At 53.7% G+C, this 18741-nt stretch overlaps 1 protein-coding gene across 1 annotated transcript in view; it reads right to left on the reverse strand.

Annotated features, from left to right (window-relative positions):
* Nucleotides 1-856: 856 nt before the first annotated feature.
* Nucleotides 857-18741, reverse strand: part of GALNT14 (polypeptide N-acetylgalactosaminyltransferase 14) — a 208227-nt gene continuing 190342 nt past the window's right edge. Inside the window, exons 12-15 of the mRNA XM_012788362.2 lie at nucleotides 14968-15051; nucleotides 14354-14498; nucleotides 5129-5248; nucleotides 857-4032 (exon numbers count right to left, since the gene is read on the reverse strand). Of these exons, the coding sequence (XP_012643816.1) occupies nucleotides 3874-4032; nucleotides 5129-5248; nucleotides 14354-14498; nucleotides 14968-15051 (508 nt within the window). The 3' untranslated portion in view covers nucleotides 857-3873. The remainder of the gene's footprint in view (nucleotides 4033-5128; nucleotides 5249-14353; nucleotides 14499-14967; nucleotides 15052-18741) is intronic.

Genomic DNA, 18741 nt, shown 5'->3' on the forward strand with positions numbered 1-18741 from the left:
ACGGTCCCACAGCCAGCGGGAAAGACAGTGGTGACAGCTAATTACAGCACTCAGGGATTTTGGTCTGTGCTAACACAGAAAGCCCTCTCCTCTATACACATATAAATATTGGATAAAACATCACAGCTGAGTTTGAACAGAAAAAGGGAGAAATTCCAGATTCCAAAGGCAAGTGGGAATTCAAATTCAGAGTGGCGAATGCGAGTTGAAGGGGAACTGAAGCCAGGGCTGGGGCTTTCATACTCTAGCAGAAGGCAGATGTGATAGCCACTGCCTCATGGGTGGCAGAGCCCAGAGAGGGGCCCTCCTCTGGCTGGGTGCTTGGAGGGGCCAGACAAACCCATCTGCCAGCTGGGCGAGTGCTGATGGCATGGAGCAGGACTAACGTTTTGGGTAGAAAAAAAGACAACCTACAAAAGATCAGAATCCAAGCTTGTGCCAAGTAATAGACGTGGGGCCAAATTCTCATCACTCACTGTGAAATAATTGGACCAACAGAGCACAGTTTTGTTTGAAATCAATGAAAATCAACAGGACCCCAGCAGAGACAAATGTAAACCTTCCCCAAGGCCTGTCTCCACCCCCAGGGTACCTGGGAGGCTTCGAGGAAAAAGCGTCCGCTGAAGATGAGCTCACAGGGAACAATTACAAAGCACATAAGGAAACAGGCTGCCACGACAGTGCATCTCAGATCCAACATGGCACGAGGATCAGCTGCCCATGTTGAGCTAGGATTTGCCTGAAAACTCTCATTTCTCCCCACCCACTCTACACCATCATGCCTCCAACTCTAATCCAGAGAATGCCTGAAGCCCCCCCCCGTCTCTTTTCCTCCTAGTTCATGAGAATATACACATATATGTAAATTTGTAAATTCCTTTTCATTTAATATGGATCTCACACCAATAAAATACTCAGATACCCATATTGTTCACATCAGTTCCCACTAGCCAGATGTAATGCTGAGTGAGGGGGTTTCTGCCACACCTGGCCGACCTCCTCACCTGGCAGTGAGGTGAGACTGTTCTAGGGTGGTGATCTCCAAGCATGGTTTGGAGTCTAAATCATGTGAACCCTTAAGATCCCCAGAGTACAGGTGTTTTTTTTATTCTCATAGGCTGATGTTATCTGAAAAACTTTCACCTTCACTCACAGCTATTCCAGGTTACTAAAACTTGGCATTCAAATTCAATGTTTACAGTTGACTGAGGACTCTAATTCAACATCCACCAAAAGACCTGACAGCCAGGCAAAGCCTGGCCACTGTTATTCTGTGCTGCATGCGTGCAGGCCACAGGCTCCTGGGGACTAAAGCAGGTCACTGTCTTATCAGGTTATTGCTGGATTTGTCTTGAATTGGTGGAGCTTTGCAACTGCTGCTATGCTTGCTTTCAGATCAACTACTGTTGTTTTGGCTGCATCACCATCAGGTTGGTGGATCGAGCATTCTAGTAACTCTATGTAGTTGTAGTGATTCCTGTGTGCATCATCAGAGTTTTTAACTTCATTTTCCACTGAGGAGGCCTTCGGATGCACACCCTGCAGCTCGCATGTGAGCCATCTGTATCTCCATTAGCTCGTGACCCTCCGTATCCTTCAGGGTGACTCTTCATGATTATCCCACGGTCTTTTCCTGGTAAGAGGGGCATCAGCAGGACAGCTGGGCCACATCTAAAGGCTTTGAGATAAGGAATCTTTCCTCTGTCCCCATTCTCTTGGATGTTTGAGAGAGACCTAAGACCACCTGCATTCTGTGTCTTTATAGGGGTAGCAAAATGTAAGTCAAGTCACTTTGCCTGGGAGAAGGAACAGCTTCTCAATCATCCATTTAGGAAAGCGTCCACTGAGAGGCAGAGGTGCCCAGCCTGCTGCTGGGGGTAAAGAAAGGCCAGAGATGTCTTCATTGCCACCAGGGGACTCGAGGACAGGCACATACACTGAGGGCAGCAAGTAGACAGATGAGGACTGTTCCAGGGTCTCTCGCATTTACTCTCATACAGTTCCTGCTTCACTACTGGGGGAAGGTTCTCGTTCTCTGCAGGGCTGGTTTAAACTCTGTAGACACATAGCGTAGAAGCCACCAGAATGTCTTCTGTAGACAGCTTTATCTAGCCATGGCCTGCCTGCTTTAGCCCAGCATGGAATGAAATGGCTCCAACAAAACAGCCAAGTCCTGTCTCCGGCAGGCAAGGGGAGAAGTGCACAAACACACGAATGCAGCCACCAGAGAATGTCGTGTCTGTACACACTCAGCTCTTCACTCTCCAAGTCTAGCGCAGTCTGCCGTAGTGGATTTTATAGTGATGAGCTTGGCCAAATTCCCATCCCTGAAGGGCTTTCTGGATGAAGGGGAGATGGATGCCTGCTTGGAATATAATAGTTGCTGTGGCAAGTGGATTCTAGCCTGGCTCCCAACAATTGCCACCTCCTGCCTTTAGTTCTCTTGTGCCCTCCTCTTCCCTTAGAGTCTAGGGTGGACCTGATGACTTGCTTCTCTCAAACAGATGTTAAAACTGAGGGGAGGCAACTTTTGAGATGAGGTTGTGAAAGGCTGTGATTTCAGGCGTCTTGCTGGGCTCTCGCCTTCTTGGCTTGCTTGCCTGGATGAACGAGCTGCACAGTGAGACGCCCACATGGTGAGGAGCCGAGCGCGGCCTTTGGCCTGCCAGGAACAGAGTCCTGCCAGCCACCCCGAGTGGGTGTGACACATAGCCTGCCCCAGCTGACCCTTGAGAAGACTGTGGCCCCGGCCAGCACCCTGCTGTAGCCTTGTGAGACAGCCTGAAGCAGAGGCCCCGTGGAGCTGTGTCTGGATTCTTGACCCACAGAAAAGGGGAGGCAATAAATACGTGTTGCTTTAAGCTGCTCAGTCTCAGGGTAATTTGTTGTGCAGCAGTGGGTAACAAAGACACTTACTCGTCAACACGTGTAAACTGACCTGGGCAGAATGTATGGGCATATTTTGGGAACCTGAATGCAATATGAATTGGTTCTTCTCTTAAACCCTAGTGAGTAAGATGGACAGCCACTGTCACCAGTTGCCAGAGCACATTGGGTGTTTCTTGGAGTAAGAAACTCTGAGGCTAATGGCCAGACCACAAAGGGTTTGTAACCAAGGAGGGCATCATAATCCTCGGAGACACCTGTCCCCCATGCTGGACCTACCACACCAGGATCTCCGCAGGGGAACCCAGGGCCTCTGAATTAGAGACGGTGTCCCCGAATGTGGCAGATATGTGTCATCAGCAAAAGCCACTGATCTGGCCCTACACCTCCCTCTGACATAACAGGAAATGCTGGGACAAAGAAGTCACACGTCTTGCTAAGATCACATGGCTGGTTGGTGGCCAAGGACAAGGGCACAGGCCTCCCATGCCCCTGCCATCTTTGTCCACTCTGCCACAAGACACCCCATCCAGTGGAGGACTCAGCTTAGCCCTGAGTCCATGTAAGCAGAATCAGCGTATGAGACCCAGAGACAACTTCTAAGGTTATCTTTATTTGTTTTGGAAAAAACCCTCTTTCTTCATCTGTTCAGTCCTGGCCTGGTGACAAGGAGGGCTTTTCTCTCTTGCTGCCACAGTGCCTCCTTTGCAAGAAAGAGAACAACGCACGCTTCCCATCAGATCTGTCTCCAGCCGCCACTCGGGAAGACCCGGCCAGCGCTGGAGCTTGACGGCACTGGGGACACGTAGGAATTGTCTCTGAGCCCCACTGCCCTGCGATCGTTTCCTCCCTGAGACAGCTGCCCTGTGCTGGGGGGCTCTGCCTCCACCTCCCAGTCCAGGGTGTCTGCAGTCGTCGTGGCAGCTCCGGTCTGTTCTGGTCCAGAGAAGCGCCACGCGAGGGCCACGCTGTGTCTGGCAACGGTCCTCAAGAGCTCACTATGTCCCAGTGCTGGCTCATGAGCGAGGACTCACACAGGTTGATGACGACTTCCCTGCCGTTCTCAGTGCCGTCACCAAACATGTCGGTGTCTAGGCAGAGGTGGGACGCTATGTGCTCGATGCGGGAACCGGTCTTGGTCCATTGCTGTGAGGACAGAGAGGAGCGAGGATGAGCCGGGTTTCCCTGGCCACAGCCCCGGGGCCCGTCGAACCCTCCCGAGTTCTGGAGACCCCAGAGAGGTTGATGCCGCTTGTCTGCGGTCACCGCGAGACTTGATTTCACGGTCCCGTGGAGCACTAAAACCGCAAATAATTGTTCTGCCAGGTGTTGTTGTTGGGGTTTTTTTTGTTTAATTGGATAAAAAAGTTAAAAGCAAAATCAATATGTTTACTAGGGAAGCTCATTAGGAGGCAATAACTTCCCAAGCAATAGGCCAGAAAACCTGAAGTGAGTTAGTCACAGGAGCGACCACAGAAACGATCCACACTCGGTATCTGCGCGGTCACGAGGACGCAGGAAGAGCTGGGGGCAGTGGCAGCAGCGAGGCAGGGAGGGCCATGCCGAGGTCCCCCACACTCCACCCGGCGTGCCGAGGCGGGAGGGGCTGGACGCATCTCGGGCAAGACCCTGAGCTCCGTACTGAGTGGAGACCCTCTCAGCTGCCCTGCAGAGTGAGTATCACCAACCCCCTTTCACAGAGGAGGAAACGGAAGCTCAGAGAGGTCTAGTAACCCACCATGAGTCACACAGCCAATGGGAATCTTGGTCTCTCTCATGCCAGTACCCAGTGGGCAGCCACCACTTTGCTGCTAGAGGAACTGGGCACCCGGTGCATCCAGGACACTAGGAGCTTTGGTGGACACACTGCCAGAGCCCAAGGCTTTGAAAGCAAAGGGTCGAGTCTCGCTCACCCTTGTGGCTTGGAGACTTTTGTCTGCTGTCCCAGGTGGGGGGCAGAGCAATGACAGGACAGCACAAATAAAATGGGCATGGTATGGTCAGCGAGGGTCAACGGGCTTTCACGTGGCCAGCTGTCCTGCAGGAGTAGACCCTGCCATTGCTTCTGGTACCAGAGGGTGTTTCTCTCTCCCTCTCCTAACACAAGGACCTCTTTCTTATCACCTTTCTTCCTATAACAGTTTTTGTCTTGTCTCATGTGGGAAACATGCAGGAAACAGGCCCACACAGGCAGTCACGTTATGAAAGGTGGCCACGCCCCAGGAGCCCCCTGAGCACTTACCTGTTTAGCATCTCCGTTCTTGCAAAGGGCAAGAACTACAGGAGCACCAGGAAACAAAGTGACAACCGACATGCACAGCTCATCCTGGAGGATCTGCTGGGTGTATGTGAAGGCCCACACCTGGGGAGCAAGAGGCCAGGAAGGTCTGCTCAGGATCTAAGAAGTGGCATCGGACCGTGCGTGCATGTGATGATTAGTACAGCTTGGTAAGAAGTCCTGGGGTCCTAGCAGGCACTGGCCACCCACAAGGCCACCTTGGAAAATGCTACTCAACTGCCAGAGACTTGGAGGTCACAGCCCCCTGGAGGGGCCTGGGCCATGCCAGCTGCCCCTGGGAGTTGTTGAACAATTTTAGGCTTTGGGCAGGAGCCTGAACAACATCCCGGCTGAGTCGTGTGGTCCAGTTTCTGTGTTCAGAGGGAATGTCTGGAGGGGAGTCTGTTCCCCACCTGGAAGGTCACCCCTCCCCACCAGCTGTCTTTAGAATGTGCCCTCTTCTTTCAAAGGAAGTCCAAGTCAGTGTCTTGAGCACATGAGAGTTATGACAAGAGGCAGATGGAGGGACAAAGGGAGCCAGGACGGGCTCTGGGGCAGGAGATGAGGAGCTGAGGGAAGAAAGTTATGAGAAATCACATGATTGCAGGAGGTGCGTGTGCTGGAGCATGCTGGTGTAATAAGTCATTTGGCCCCTGAACTCCTGCTGGGAGAGAAGCCGAGAAGACTGACAAGCAGAGCTCTGATGGCACAAGGAAAGGGTGCATTTGTGTGGTTCATTAGGAGGGATGATCCCAACATATTTCCTCCAAAGTGCCAGAGATCAGAGTAACGGTGGTTTATGAAGCCACCAGCACTCCTGGGTTCTTTAGCCGGAGGGCAGAAAATGCTGGCATAATGGCTGTCAAAATGTGAATGTGGACAAGAGGTTTTTCCCCAGCTTGTACAATGGGGATCACATCTGCCCTTTGCCTCTGGCAGGGGCAATGAAGATGATTCCCGAATTGGACACCCCCCCAGCCGAGGGAAGCTGCAAGACGCTGCGAAGGCACCTGTTCTCCCCGACATCCCTGCCAACCTGCTGTCCTCAGCGTCCGAACCAAGCCATGCACTGGCTACTTCTCCTTGGCCTAAGCACACGAAAGGCCCCTGAACAGGTCAAGCCCCTGCAGACATGGCGGCCATCACCTCCCGGTCTGCACCTTCCCTGCCTGCCTCCTGCCAGCCCCGTCCTGGTCCCACCTGGGTCATCTCCTGACCACCAGAGTCCACTGAACATCTTTAATGGCTTTCTGGGACCTGGCTGGTTCCTCCTCCTCTGCCACAGGTCCGAGCCCTTCTGCCATCCCTACCGTACAGCGCACCTTCACCCTGAGCTGACCTGACTTGCTGGACAGTGACTGCGTTCTCTCCTAATCTGGGGCCTTCCCCTGTCCCCTCATTCCTGCATGAGGTCACCAGCCCAGTGGGAAGATGGCTCCTGCCTAAGGATTCTTTTGTCCCTTTCGAACTGCTGGTGTTGGGAGAAGACCTAGACTAAAATAATTCTCTCTGGGGAGAGATGGCAATATAGATGGAACAAGACTGCTCGTGAGCTGGTGATTCTTGCAGCCTGGCAATGGGAACATGGGGGTTCTTTATGCTATTCGACTTCTGTAGCCACATATATATTTGAAATTATCTATGATAAAAAGTCATGGAATATATTCTCTCGGACCTATCAAACAGTTCTTCTCTGACCTTGTAAACGTCACCGTTCTATACGTCCCACTTGCCTTACTCCAGAATAAGCCGAAAGGGGCAAGAGGTCTGTCTGCACAGGGGTGACACACTAACCATGCTGCTACCGCTAATTCCGAATGGATAACATTTATTAAGTGCGTATGGTGTCCCAGACGCTGTCCTAGCAACTTTACACGGATTAATTTCATGAGAATCCTATTAAGTAGGTATTACTAATATCTCCATTTTACAGATAATGAAACCAAGGCTCAGAGAGGTTGTCATATACTAGCAAGTGGCCCCCAACCAACTCTCTCCAACAGCTCTGCTCTTGCTGATGCTGGCAGAGGCAGAGCTGGCTCCAGGCTCTTCTAGACAAGTTTAATTATGGGGGAAGACACCTGCCCCTGAGGTTCCTCTTCTAGGTTGTAAATACTAAAACCATAGACCAGCTGCACCTTGACAGGAGAGAGTGGCAAGAGATGCTTCTTTGTGGCCACGTTCCAATGATGACCTTTATGAAAAGACAAACAAAGATCATACCCCATGGCAGGGCCTGGCGTGGGGCAGGCCAGAGAGTAGACCCTCCCTGACATGTATGGGAACAGGGCAGGAATAGGGATGGAGGCCACACTCTCGATGCCACACCAGCCCCCTCCCTCCCCACCCTGGCCGGGCACAAGCTGGGTCACTCCCCTCTAAACAGTGCCCTTGGGACCTAGTGGAGTGTACTAGGGACACAGTCCAGGCTCAGAGGACAAACCCCGGGATGAGACCCATGCAGGTCCTGGAGTCAGGCTGGGCCATTTGGGTAGGGGATTCTGGGGTTCTACATATCTGGAATGTGATCTAGAAGGTGGGCCCAGAATATTCCTTGACCTGTGGGGAGGAGAGAGAAGGGCCCAAGGGTTGGTCTTAGGGCTAGGCTGCCAGGAAGACACTTGCCTTGAGGTCACTGACCTCATTTAGATTCTTGCCATTCTCTGGAAATGAGACTAAACAGATAGTCAGGATATGGAAAGAAGATGAGGTTCATTCCTGTGTCCCATTACTTGACTCTATAGCCTGCAGGGAACCACGAATTAGCATTTCAAAATGATCTGATCACCATAATACAATGGCATTGTATTCTCTATGTTAAAAGCATTAAGTGATTAAACATAAAAGCTTAAATAAACTGCTGTTTTGAAAGCCCACTCTGGCATTTCTTCCTTTTTAATATCCTAGGTGTCTCCAAACCGGAAGTAATGGGGATGGGGGGTTCTTTTGACATCTGAGACACCCTGCCCACCAATGCCTTTGAGGAGGGAACATGTGGGCTTGTGGCACACCCCAGGCCGGGCCAGAAGGAACCACCTCCAAGACCCCACAGGGAGAGTGTGAACAGGCACAGAGAGCCGAAGCCCTCACACTCAGTGGACTTTCCATTAGCTGGTGCTTTCGCTGTATTTATATGATTTAGCTTCAGGATTCCCAGAGGAGGGCTGATCTCTAGCTGTCTGCAAGAGGAGAGGAGAGAAGGCAAGCAAGGAGAGGTTTTCCGGCTCTCATTCTGCAGCCTGCGCCTGCCAGACTTCCCGGAATGGCCCATGATGAGTGGGCTTGTTGCAAGAATCCTGGAGTCAGTAAGGACCCCGGGAAGGTAGCAGCGCCTGCTCAGGAGGCTCGATCCCTGAGTGCTCATCAGTGAGTGCCCACCCTCTGCTGATGGCTCCATGGGGGGACTGGCAAAGGCACAGCCCTCCGTGGTGATGGAAGTCCCTCCCCGCCCCCCTGCTGAGCCACGCAGGGGAAACCACAGGCTGCTGAGAGGGTGGTGTGGGTGGCCTCGGGCTCTGCTGGGACAGGCGGCCAGGGGCTGCCGAGGAGGATGAGGAGGACAGTCCCCAATTAATGGGATGGGGAGTGTCCAGGCTGAGACGCCTTAAGCCGTTCTGTGCGTAGAGGCCGTCTCTGGAGACAGTCACTGGGGGGGAGCAGGCAGTGGCCAGCAGCAGGGGCAGTGGTTTCTCTGTGCAAAGCCAGGAGCAGACTGGGGCTGACTGTGAACTTGGGCCCTCCTGGTGACAGGGAACCTGAGCTAAGAGCATCCAGGGCCTTGACCAACCTCTTATGCCACCGTGGGCAACTCAGCAGCCCATGGAACATGCCCTTGAAACTCTTTCTTCAAACGAGGTGTCTGGAATGAAGGAGCCTGAGCTCAACTGAACCTTTAAGTTGGCCGGCCTCGTGCTCCACGTGGCCCTCTGAGGGGTCCGCTGTAGGGGCTGGCGCTGCTGCGCCAGCTGCTCAGACACCAGCCTCAGCCCCTCCCCCGAGGACCCCCTCTCACGGGAGGCGGCAGGGTGACCTGGCAGGCTCCCAGACACGCTCTTCCTCCCTACAGGACCATCCACGGACCCGATCTTGGGGTCTTTTCTTAATTTCAGCCCATCCTATCCTTTCCTCCCACATTGCAAGAATTCACTTTTATGTGTGATTAAAAACCCACCCATGTGTCTTGGGTCACGTTGCTGGGCTCTGGGGCGATTGCGGGGCTGGAATCCCTGCTTGCCTGCTTATTGACCTTGTGACCTTGGGTGAGTTGCTCACTCTCTGCACCTTAATTCCCTCCAATGCAAAATGAAGATAATATCCCATCCCCACCCTCTGCAGGGGTCACTGTAAGGAATAATCAGGTTAACACGTATTCGTGCCCAGAGCAGCACTTTCCATTAGCAAATGCTCAGTTACCACCTGCTGTGCTGAGGACGGTGATGGAGGCGCCAACAGGAAGGGAGCCGCCCCACAGACCTGCCTTTGGAAACTGCCCAGGAGCTCTGCCGGGGGAGGCCGCCCCAAGGCTGTGCTGACGAAGCGCAGAAGCCCACTGGCAGACTCAGGCTCACGCGCCTGGAGGTGCCAACTCGAGTCTAGGTTTGGGGAAGAGCTCTATCCTCACCTCGCCCACCCGGGGTACCCAGCTGCCTGTGCGCATGCTCCCCAGCCAGTAGCCCAAATTGCTGGGAGATAGGTAGGAGGACACATTAAAAATATTTTAATTTATATTCCCCCCTCTCTCTTTAAATTGGGATGGAAACCAGACTGGTGCACCTGTCTTCTTTCTACCTTTCACAAATGTTTTTCTAGAGCATCCAGTAAAGTTACGAAGAAACTTGTTAACCTGGAGACTCCTTAAGCTTCACGTGTTTACAAATGGATGATGCATTTGTCTCGTATTTCACCTGGGGCATCCGTTTGCTGACATCTCCCACACACTCAGATTAAACATTCAGCTCCCGAGGTTGACGAGCCAGCTGAGAGAAGGAGGAAAGGCAGGGAGAGGGATGGATGGGCTGGGGGTGTAACAGAGATGTGAGCCAGTGCCAGAGCTGGAGGAGAAACAGTCTCCTTTCAACATGAGGACACCCCGTGCCTGGGGCTCAGCCTGCCTGCAGAGAGAGGCCAGCTGGAACCAGAGCGCAGAGCTCCCAGTCCCCACCCTCTGGTGCTGTTACGCCATAGTCTAGGACCCCAGAATCCCCCCAAATGGCCCAGTCTGACTCCAGGACTTGCATGGGTCTCGTCCCAGGATTTGTCCTCTGAGCGTGGACTGTGCCCCTAGTACACTTCACTAGGGACAAGGGGGACCGTTCAGAGGGGAGTGACCCAGCTTGTGCACGAAGGCCAGGGTGGGGAGGGAGGGGGCTGGTGTGGCATCGGGAGTGTGGGCTCCATCCCTACTCCTGCCCCATGTCCATACATGTCAGGGAGGGTCTACTCCCAGGCCCTGCCATGGGGTATGATCTTTGTTTGTCTTTTCATAAAGGTCATCATTGGAACGTGGCCACAAAGAAGCATCTCTTGCCACTCTCTCCTGTCAAGGTGCAGCTGGTCTATGGTTTTAGTATTTACAACCTAGAAGAGGAACCTCAGGGACAGGTGTCCTCCCCCATGATAAAACTTGTCTAGAAGAGCCTGGAGCCAGCTCTGCCTCTGCCAGCATCGGCAAGAGCAGAGCCATGGCACGCAGCCAGATTTTCCAATCGTCTTTGTCACTTGCTAGTGTAGGACCCTGGATAACTTCTCTGAGCACTGGTGTCCTCGTCTGTAAAATGGGGATAATAGTGGTACCTACTTAAATAGGTGCTTATGACACTTCTCTGATTCGGCCTCCCACAGATAGAAGAGGTGGGGGCAGGGAGGGCTGAACGCGTCATGTTTAGGGGCTGGAGGGGCAGACGTGACTCCCGGACAGGCCACGAGGCAGGACGAGCGGGAGGACGCAGGTGCGAGCGGCGCAGGGGCAGAGTGGGGGTCAGAGGCGAGAACCCACCAACGCACAACATTAGCAGAAGGGGCTGGGAAGTGTAAGGACAGACCAGTCGTTTATGTAGGAAGGAGGAGAGGACCCTGAAAGGAAGAGAAGGGTCCCATCAGTCAGTCGATGACAGTGTATCCCTCTCTCTCTCTCTGTCTTTCAATCCGTCTCACGGATGATTTTAGCTGACGTGGCTATCTGTGTTGCTATCAGTCCAAGGCGGGACTAACACCTTCAGACACTTGGAAACACGCAGAGAGCTGCCGCTGGGCCCCGGGCGCCTGGAGAGCGGGGCGGAGGCTGCCCCAGCAGGCCCCACGGCACCCCCAGGCCTCCCAGAGATAGAGGAGGTGGGGCAGGGGGCCCAGGGGGCGGGTGCGTCTCTCAAGTGGACTGAACACCTTCCTCTCTCAGAGTGTGCTTCCAGTCTCCCAAATTCACGCTGTTGCTACACGAACCCAGCTGTTCTCCGCAGAGAGCAGCGGCAGCTTAGCACCGTCTTCTGGAAAAGGACGCTCTGCTCACGTACAGCAGGTTCCCATCACGGCCCTGCGCTGCCCACAGCTGGCTGCTGCCTCCTCCTTTTCTCCCACCACGAGAGTGTCAGCTGGGATGGGTGGGCACTGCCACCCTCCCGTCCAAGCTTCATCAGCCTGGCCACCTCCCCTCAGGTCCAGGGCATCGCAAGACCCTCTCTGAGCCCACAGAGCCCAGGGCTCCTTTCCTCCCACTGCTTTGTGCAGCCCAAGACGTGGAGTACCAGAAACGCCCCGGCTTTGCTGGAGACGGTCCAAGTAAACTCCTGCCCCGGGAAAAGGGGAAGACAACACGCCGGCCGCTGGGATGCCCGGGAGCACTGCCCACTCACAGTCAGAAGACAGGGATGTGAGTCGCCCACTCGCAACACTTCACAAAATGCCACTTGAGCAGATTATGCCACTCTCAGCCCGGAGGCCACGCCGAAAGTGAAATCAACACCTCGGTTTCCTTTCGCTTTTCCTGTCTGACTCAGGCAGCTGCCTCCCCTGTCCTGCTGGAGCAGAGAGATGGTTCCTGGAAAAGTCACAGCAAGCTGGAGCCAGGTTGTGACATGTCTCCAGTGTCAGACCTGGGAGCCTGGCTTTTGTGGTAGACAATAGGGAGCCATTGAAGGCTGTGTTGGGATGGGGAGCCCTGGGTGAGTGACCACATGCAAGAAGGGGGCTGAGGGGCAGGAGAAGCAAGTGGAGGGTGTCACCTTAATCTAACCCAATGGCTCCCTACCCCGTGGCTTTTTCCCCATCAGGGGAATCTGGTTTTGCCTAGAGGCAATTTTGGTGGTCAGGACGCGTGGGTGGGAGGTGCTCCTGGCAACCGTGGGCAGAGGCCAAGGACGCTGCTAGACAGCCTTCAACCCGCAGGACACCCCCCACAGCAAAGAACCAGCCAGCTCAAATGTCAGCAGTGCCGAGGCTGAGGAATGCTGATCTCTCAAGCGAACACAGAGTCTAAGAACAGAGATTCTCAGGGACGACATGACGGGGCTCGCAGAGACAGCAGGTGCAGCAGAAAGAGGAGCCTCGGGGGCTGGACGGGACCTCAACCACGGCCCATGGAGGAGGTGGCTACATGGAGGAAAGTAGTGGGGTGGGAGGCGGCCCGGGTGCCTAACAGGTGAATGACAGACGAGTGTGATGTGGCTGTGGACTCACTCAACTGCCCAGCATTGACACAGAGCCCAGGTGGGAGACAGAGTCCAGCCTGCAGCTCTGCGATCCCGGAGCTTCTCCTGGGACCTCACAGCATCCTGCTCCTGAGGACGAGACTCGCCTCCCCAGCGCAGGAAGAGAGACCATGCCTGGGCTCCTTCCTCCTGCCCAGCCTCTCGGTCCCTGCTCCCTCCCCCACACCACGCACTCTGACCCCAACCTCCCGTAGCCCTTGAGAGGTCGCGTCCTCATGAGCATCCTGGCTCCACTCCAGGCTTGGCGCAGGCTGCATGCCTGGGCCCTTTCTCTCCTTCCCGACCTGGCCTGTTCCCACTCATCTCTGAGGATGCAGCTCCTTTCCAAGTCGTCTGGGCAGAGTTCCCTGATCCCCACACTACCTTGGATGTCATTTCTCAGTGCTCCTATGGCACCTGGACCAAACTCCACCCAGCACAGAGGTTATGGCACGGTGGCTGAGGACTCAGTTATTTCTGCGTGGCACCCCTTGAGGCCCGGAACCTAGCCTTTCATCTTTGTAACTTAGCAGGTTAGTGTTTGTTGAACGAATGAGTGAATGCATGAATCGTGGATGGATGAAGACACAGAATTTGTGAATCAATAAACAGAAGAGACTGTCACAGCTGGAAGCATGGATAAAATCTCCAGAAACAGTTTTCAGAGAGATGAAGAGTGAACTGAGACCCCCGGTGAATAAGGGGGTGAGAAAGGGGGCAGGAGCGAGCAGAGTGTGTAGGAAAGAGCAGGCGTGTAGGAGGACAGGGATCTCTCGGAGCCACGGGAGGCAGGAGGGGTGTTACACAACGGATGGATGTACTTTAATGAGTTCAGCAGGCCAAGTGCTACAGAAACAGGCTGTGAATTTGTCAGTGACCTTTCAAAGAGCAGCTCTGCCCTCCAATGGGAGAACACTGTCCCAAAAGACACATGGTCCTGCGCACTTCGGGGAAGCAGGAGGTGTGGAGGGGGAGCCACGATAAAAGGGGACGTGGCCCAGAGACGAGGCGGCAGACCGTGGAAGTTTCACCAAATCTGATGTGACTCCCTGCCAGTCAGAGCCAAATCAGCTGGGAGACCCTCAGAGCAGGCACTGTGTCCAAGAGGAGGTGGCACCCAGCACAGGCTTTTCCCTTTGCGTGTCACATTTGGGAGGAGCTGTGCCACTGGCCCTGCCTGACCCAGCCCATGTTTACTGGCAGCAGGTAGGACGCCAGTGAAGAAAAGACTCATTAAGCTCCTACTAATTCAGCAAGTAGTTTCCTACGGCACTATGCCACCTGTGAAGCCATCTTTCAGAGGAATGCCATGTGTTTGGAAAGCGAGTGGCACATAAGCACAGGGGCAGAAAGGGACTCATACTCTCAGGCTCTCTTTGCTGCTGGACTCTGGGAATAGATGGCACCTGACGTCAGGGAAGAGCAGGTGACGGAGGCTGAGTAAGCTGGCCGCACGCGCCCCTCTCTCTGTGGCACTTAGTCCCGTAGCCCCAGCCAGTTTCTTTACCTGGGACTTTGCTTCCTTGCCTTTGGACTTGACACAGGGGCTCAGTCTTAGGTTTGGGATGTCTTGGTTGTTCTGCTTTTGAGATTCCAGGCACTTCTGCCTCTGTCGGATATTGCCCTTCTGGATGGAGGAATCCATGGGGACTCTGGGGGGAAAGCCACAGGAGAGAGGAGAAGCCGCTGCTCTTTGGATGGGACGTAGCTGGAGAGGTTGGGTAGTGCTGTGACAATGGCAGGACCCTCTCGCCCAGGGCTGTCCCAAGGATTTGCACTGCTCAGAGAAGGGGAGGATGCCACTAGGAATGAGGGGCAATGGGGGACTCAGGAGCCACGGGGGGGATGGATCCCTGGGAAGGAGCCACCTCCGGGATCCCAGCTCTCAGGGCACAACCTGGCAGTGGAGAAATACTGCCGCTAGCTAACTTCCATCCCTCATGCTACCGATTCAATATAATTCCCCTCTGGTTTCAGAGATAGGGGAGCCAACTGGTCTTCTTAGACTTCGATATACTTAAAAGCCCTCGCCAGTTGGCCACAGGCTGTCTCTTGTCTAGATCAAGCAGCTGAGGGCCTCTTCTTGCAGCCAGCAAGGGCTGCAACAGGTAGGGGGGATACCTGAGTTCCGGGTACACATTCTCCAGGTACCACTTGAAGCTGTGGCAGTGCAGATTCTTCTTCAGATCCAATCTGCTCTCAATGCTGGGGGTGACAGGGGTGGGGGCAGACACAAAGACAAAACAGCCATCAGAGGCAGGCGCCAGTAACGTTGGCCCAGGCTGCGGAGCACAAAGTGCAGCCTGTGCCCACACTCTAAGCCCGCATCTCTCCAGAGGGTGCTGGGGAGACTAACCAAGGAGAGATTCCTATAACTCCAGAGCTATGAAGCACTTAGCAATATCTCACAATGGTGCAGTAATGACACTGAGGACTGGTGCTTTTTATTTGAAAATGGAATTTGGGGGTGTTTTTACTTTTCATTAAAAGCAAAGCTGCAAGAACATCCAGTGTGTTGTTCTTAATTCATCACCAGGGCTCTGGGTCTGCTTACTCACAGTCTCTCTGGATTCTGCGGTTGAAATCCCATGCCCCACTGCCCCAACCTCAAAGAATCCCTTTCTTTGGCTGCTTCTGGGGTCTGTTCATATATTTGTTCATCAGATATTCATTGAATACCTACTATGTGTCAGGCATCGTACCTAATGTGGGATAGGATGGAAAGCTTTTGAACAGGAGGAAAAGACAGGGAAATAAGCCCATGTGATGTAAGGCGGGCATGCAGGGCCGTGGGGACACCCCAAAGGGCCCCCTCGCTTGTCAGAGCAGGGCAGTCAAAGTGGTGATGGTGATTCTGGCACCTGGAAGGGAGGGTGGATGTTATCTAGACAACCCAGAAAGTGGATGAGGTAGCAGCGCTGGAGGAGAGCAGAGAGAGAGATTAGCACACGCCGAGAGTGAAAGCTATGTTGGCAGGAATGGTGCTGTAGGATCTTAAAATAGATGTGCGTATGTGAACGTATGTGGGGGGCTGCAAGGGGCCAGTGGGTGGGATGAGAGTGAAGACAGGCCACAAAGGGTCCTACGTGGTATTGCCAAGGAGTCTGGACTTTATTTCAAGGGCACTGGGATGCAATCCACGGGTTCTAAGCAGAGCATGACGTGATGATGTTCTCACTCTGAGAGCATCTTGCTGTTGGTACAGCAAGGTACAGGTCTGACAGGGTGGAGCTGGGGACAGGGGGGACAGTAGGTGGCAGGTATGGAAGCCAAGGTGCTGATCACACTTTCAAATAGAGAAGTGGGTGGGAGTGGAGGGAGCACAGGCTCAGTCTCTCCTTCTCTCCTCCTCTCCCTCTGCACTGCCTCCCCCCCCCCAGCTCCCTTCCACCCTGTCCTTCCTGGGCAGCCACACAGAACTGGCCCAGCTCATCTCCCTCCATCCCAGCCTCCTCCCTTGGCCCACGCTAAGACTGCACCAGAACTTCTCACACTGCACCAGCCACACCTCCTCGGCAGACCCTAAGTTCCCCAGGGACAGGAAGAATGTCAGGTTTTTTAAATGCTGAATGTTCAGAGTTTAGCAAGGACCTGGGTGCTCTTGCATGAATGAGGCTGTCACCAGGACTTGCTGATAGTTTAGATGGGGTGAGAGGGAGGGGGGGAGTCAAGGTTGACCTCCAGATGTCTGATGTGGGCAACAGGGTACAAGGAAGGCTGTTTATGGGGAATATGGGATGAGGAGTGTGTTCAGGAGCAAACCACATGAGTTGAGTTGAGGACTTGTTGAGCTGGAGGCCCCTGGGAGACATGGGAGAGGGTGCACAGTTCCTACTTGGATACAGGGGACTGGAGCACAGAGGAAAGGCCTGGGTTAGAAACAGAGATGTGAGTACAGGCAGCAGAGATGTGGTGGTTAGCGTCAGGGAGAACATGTGGCAAGAAAAGACAGACCCTGGGGGAAGACCAGAATGTAAGGGGTAGGAAGAAGAAGCTGAGCCTGAAAATGGGACCGAGAAGGCAGAACCGGGCAGCAGAAGAGCCACAATGCAGAGCTGTGCCGGCCTCAGGACACAGGCACACCGTGGGGGAGGGGTGGGAGAAGACTCAGGCTGAGGGGGCAGCGTGGAGGACAGTGCGGGGCACAAGTCAGTCATAGGGAGCCAGGTGGGAGTGGTCGAAGGGCACAGGGGCTAGGAGCATTGAGAGGGCATGGAGACAGCTCACTGTCTCTCACTGCCTGAGACAGTGAGCCACAGGCAGTAGCTCCATGACAGTGGTTCATGGAGCCACTGCCTCCCAGAACTGGGTTCTGAACAAGCAGACAAGAGGAAGTGCAGTGATGGCACCGCTGGGCTGAAAGAGGGTTTTTGTACTTTGTTTTCTTTCCTTCTCCTCGCCTCTCTTTTGTTTGTTTGTTTTATTTAAGATGTAATTCCCTGAATAAGTTTAAATGCTGATGGAAACGATGCCTGGAGAGACTCAGTATAAGGGAGAGAGTGGAGGCATCTGGAGGGCAGGTTTGCCCAGGTGTGTGGTTCCCGTACTCGTCTGTATGTTAGAATCAACTTGGGGTCTTTAAAAGCTTCCACAGCCCTGGCTACACCCCAGCCCAAGTGAATCGATTCACAGGAGGAAGAGCCCAGGCTGCAGTGGGTCCAAAGCACAGACAAGTTTGAGAACCTCCCTGCTAGAACCTCGCTCCTTGAAATGTGGGCCTCAGACCAGCAGCGTCGCATCACCTGGGCGCGTATTAGGAATGCAGACCTCCTAAGTCAGGATTCACATTTTAACAAGATCCCCAGGAAATCTGTGTGCACATTAAAGTTAGATAGGCCCTGCACAGGAGGCAAGAGGAGAGGAGCGCAGGCAGTGGGAACTCGATAAATGTTGATTTATGGATGAATGCAGGAACGAATGGCGCACCGGGGTGCAGGCGGAGGGCTGGCCTACTGCAGCAGGAAGCACATCTCATCTTTGAGACAAGAGACAGAGAAGGATGGGGCAGAGGCAGTGACGTTAATGTGTTGGTTTGCCTTGGAAAGCTGATGTCCTCTATTTCATCTGTAAAACAGGAGGTGTCATCTGCTGCCAGTGAAAGGCAGGGGGTGGACTCCAGGGCTGGGGACAGTGGAGAAGGTTTAATGATGATTGAGGGAGAACACTAGCTAGGAAGGCAGCAGGGCCGGTGGGTATCCAGGAGGTCTCAAGGGGGCGATGGCCAAGGAGTATTATTAGTAGCACCGGCTAATATTTCCCAGTGCTGTTCGGCAGCCTGTGTGCAGGGGAGGACAAGGGACAGTCAGGTCCATCCAGGTTGAGAAAACTTTGTGCAGGGGGAGGGTGGTGCTAGATGGACAACAGGGCAAAAGATCTGAGGACAAGACCTTCTGAGCTCTGTCTTCAAGCAAGAGTGTGCACTCCAGGCTGGAGAGAGAAGGGACTTGGGGGACCACGTGGGCATGGCCAATGGACCAGAAGTTCTGATGAGGTCTGATAGTGAATGCCTCGGAGGTTCACAGCGCCAGTATGGGAAGGACAGCATGGATTTATGATCGCAGAGGTGCAAATCGTTTGGGCAGGCTCTGGTTTAACTCTCCCATGCAGTGATGGACTTGACCTATGACGTTTAGGCTGCAAAAATCTCATCTTCTCAACAGCCTTCGTATGACTAGTGAGTGACATTAGTATGACAAAAAGCCATTGGTTGCCCCCAGAGAAACGTAAATGATAACACAAATAAATGAAGTCACTATTTTTCTCTACTCCAATCGGCTCTGGGTTGGGGAAAGCAAATGCATATAGTTTTAGAATCAGACAGATGCGGTTTGAGCCAGCATTCCCCTCTGGCATGGTGTGGTCTAGGGCAAGCACCTTAACCTGTAGAAGCCTCAG

Source organism: Microcebus murinus, chromosome 3, assembly GCF_040939455.1.
Source record: "Microcebus murinus isolate Inina chromosome 3, M.murinus_Inina_mat1.0, whole genome shotgun sequence".
Classification (NCBI taxonomy): domain Eukaryota; kingdom Metazoa; phylum Chordata; class Mammalia; order Primates; family Cheirogaleidae; genus Microcebus; species Microcebus murinus.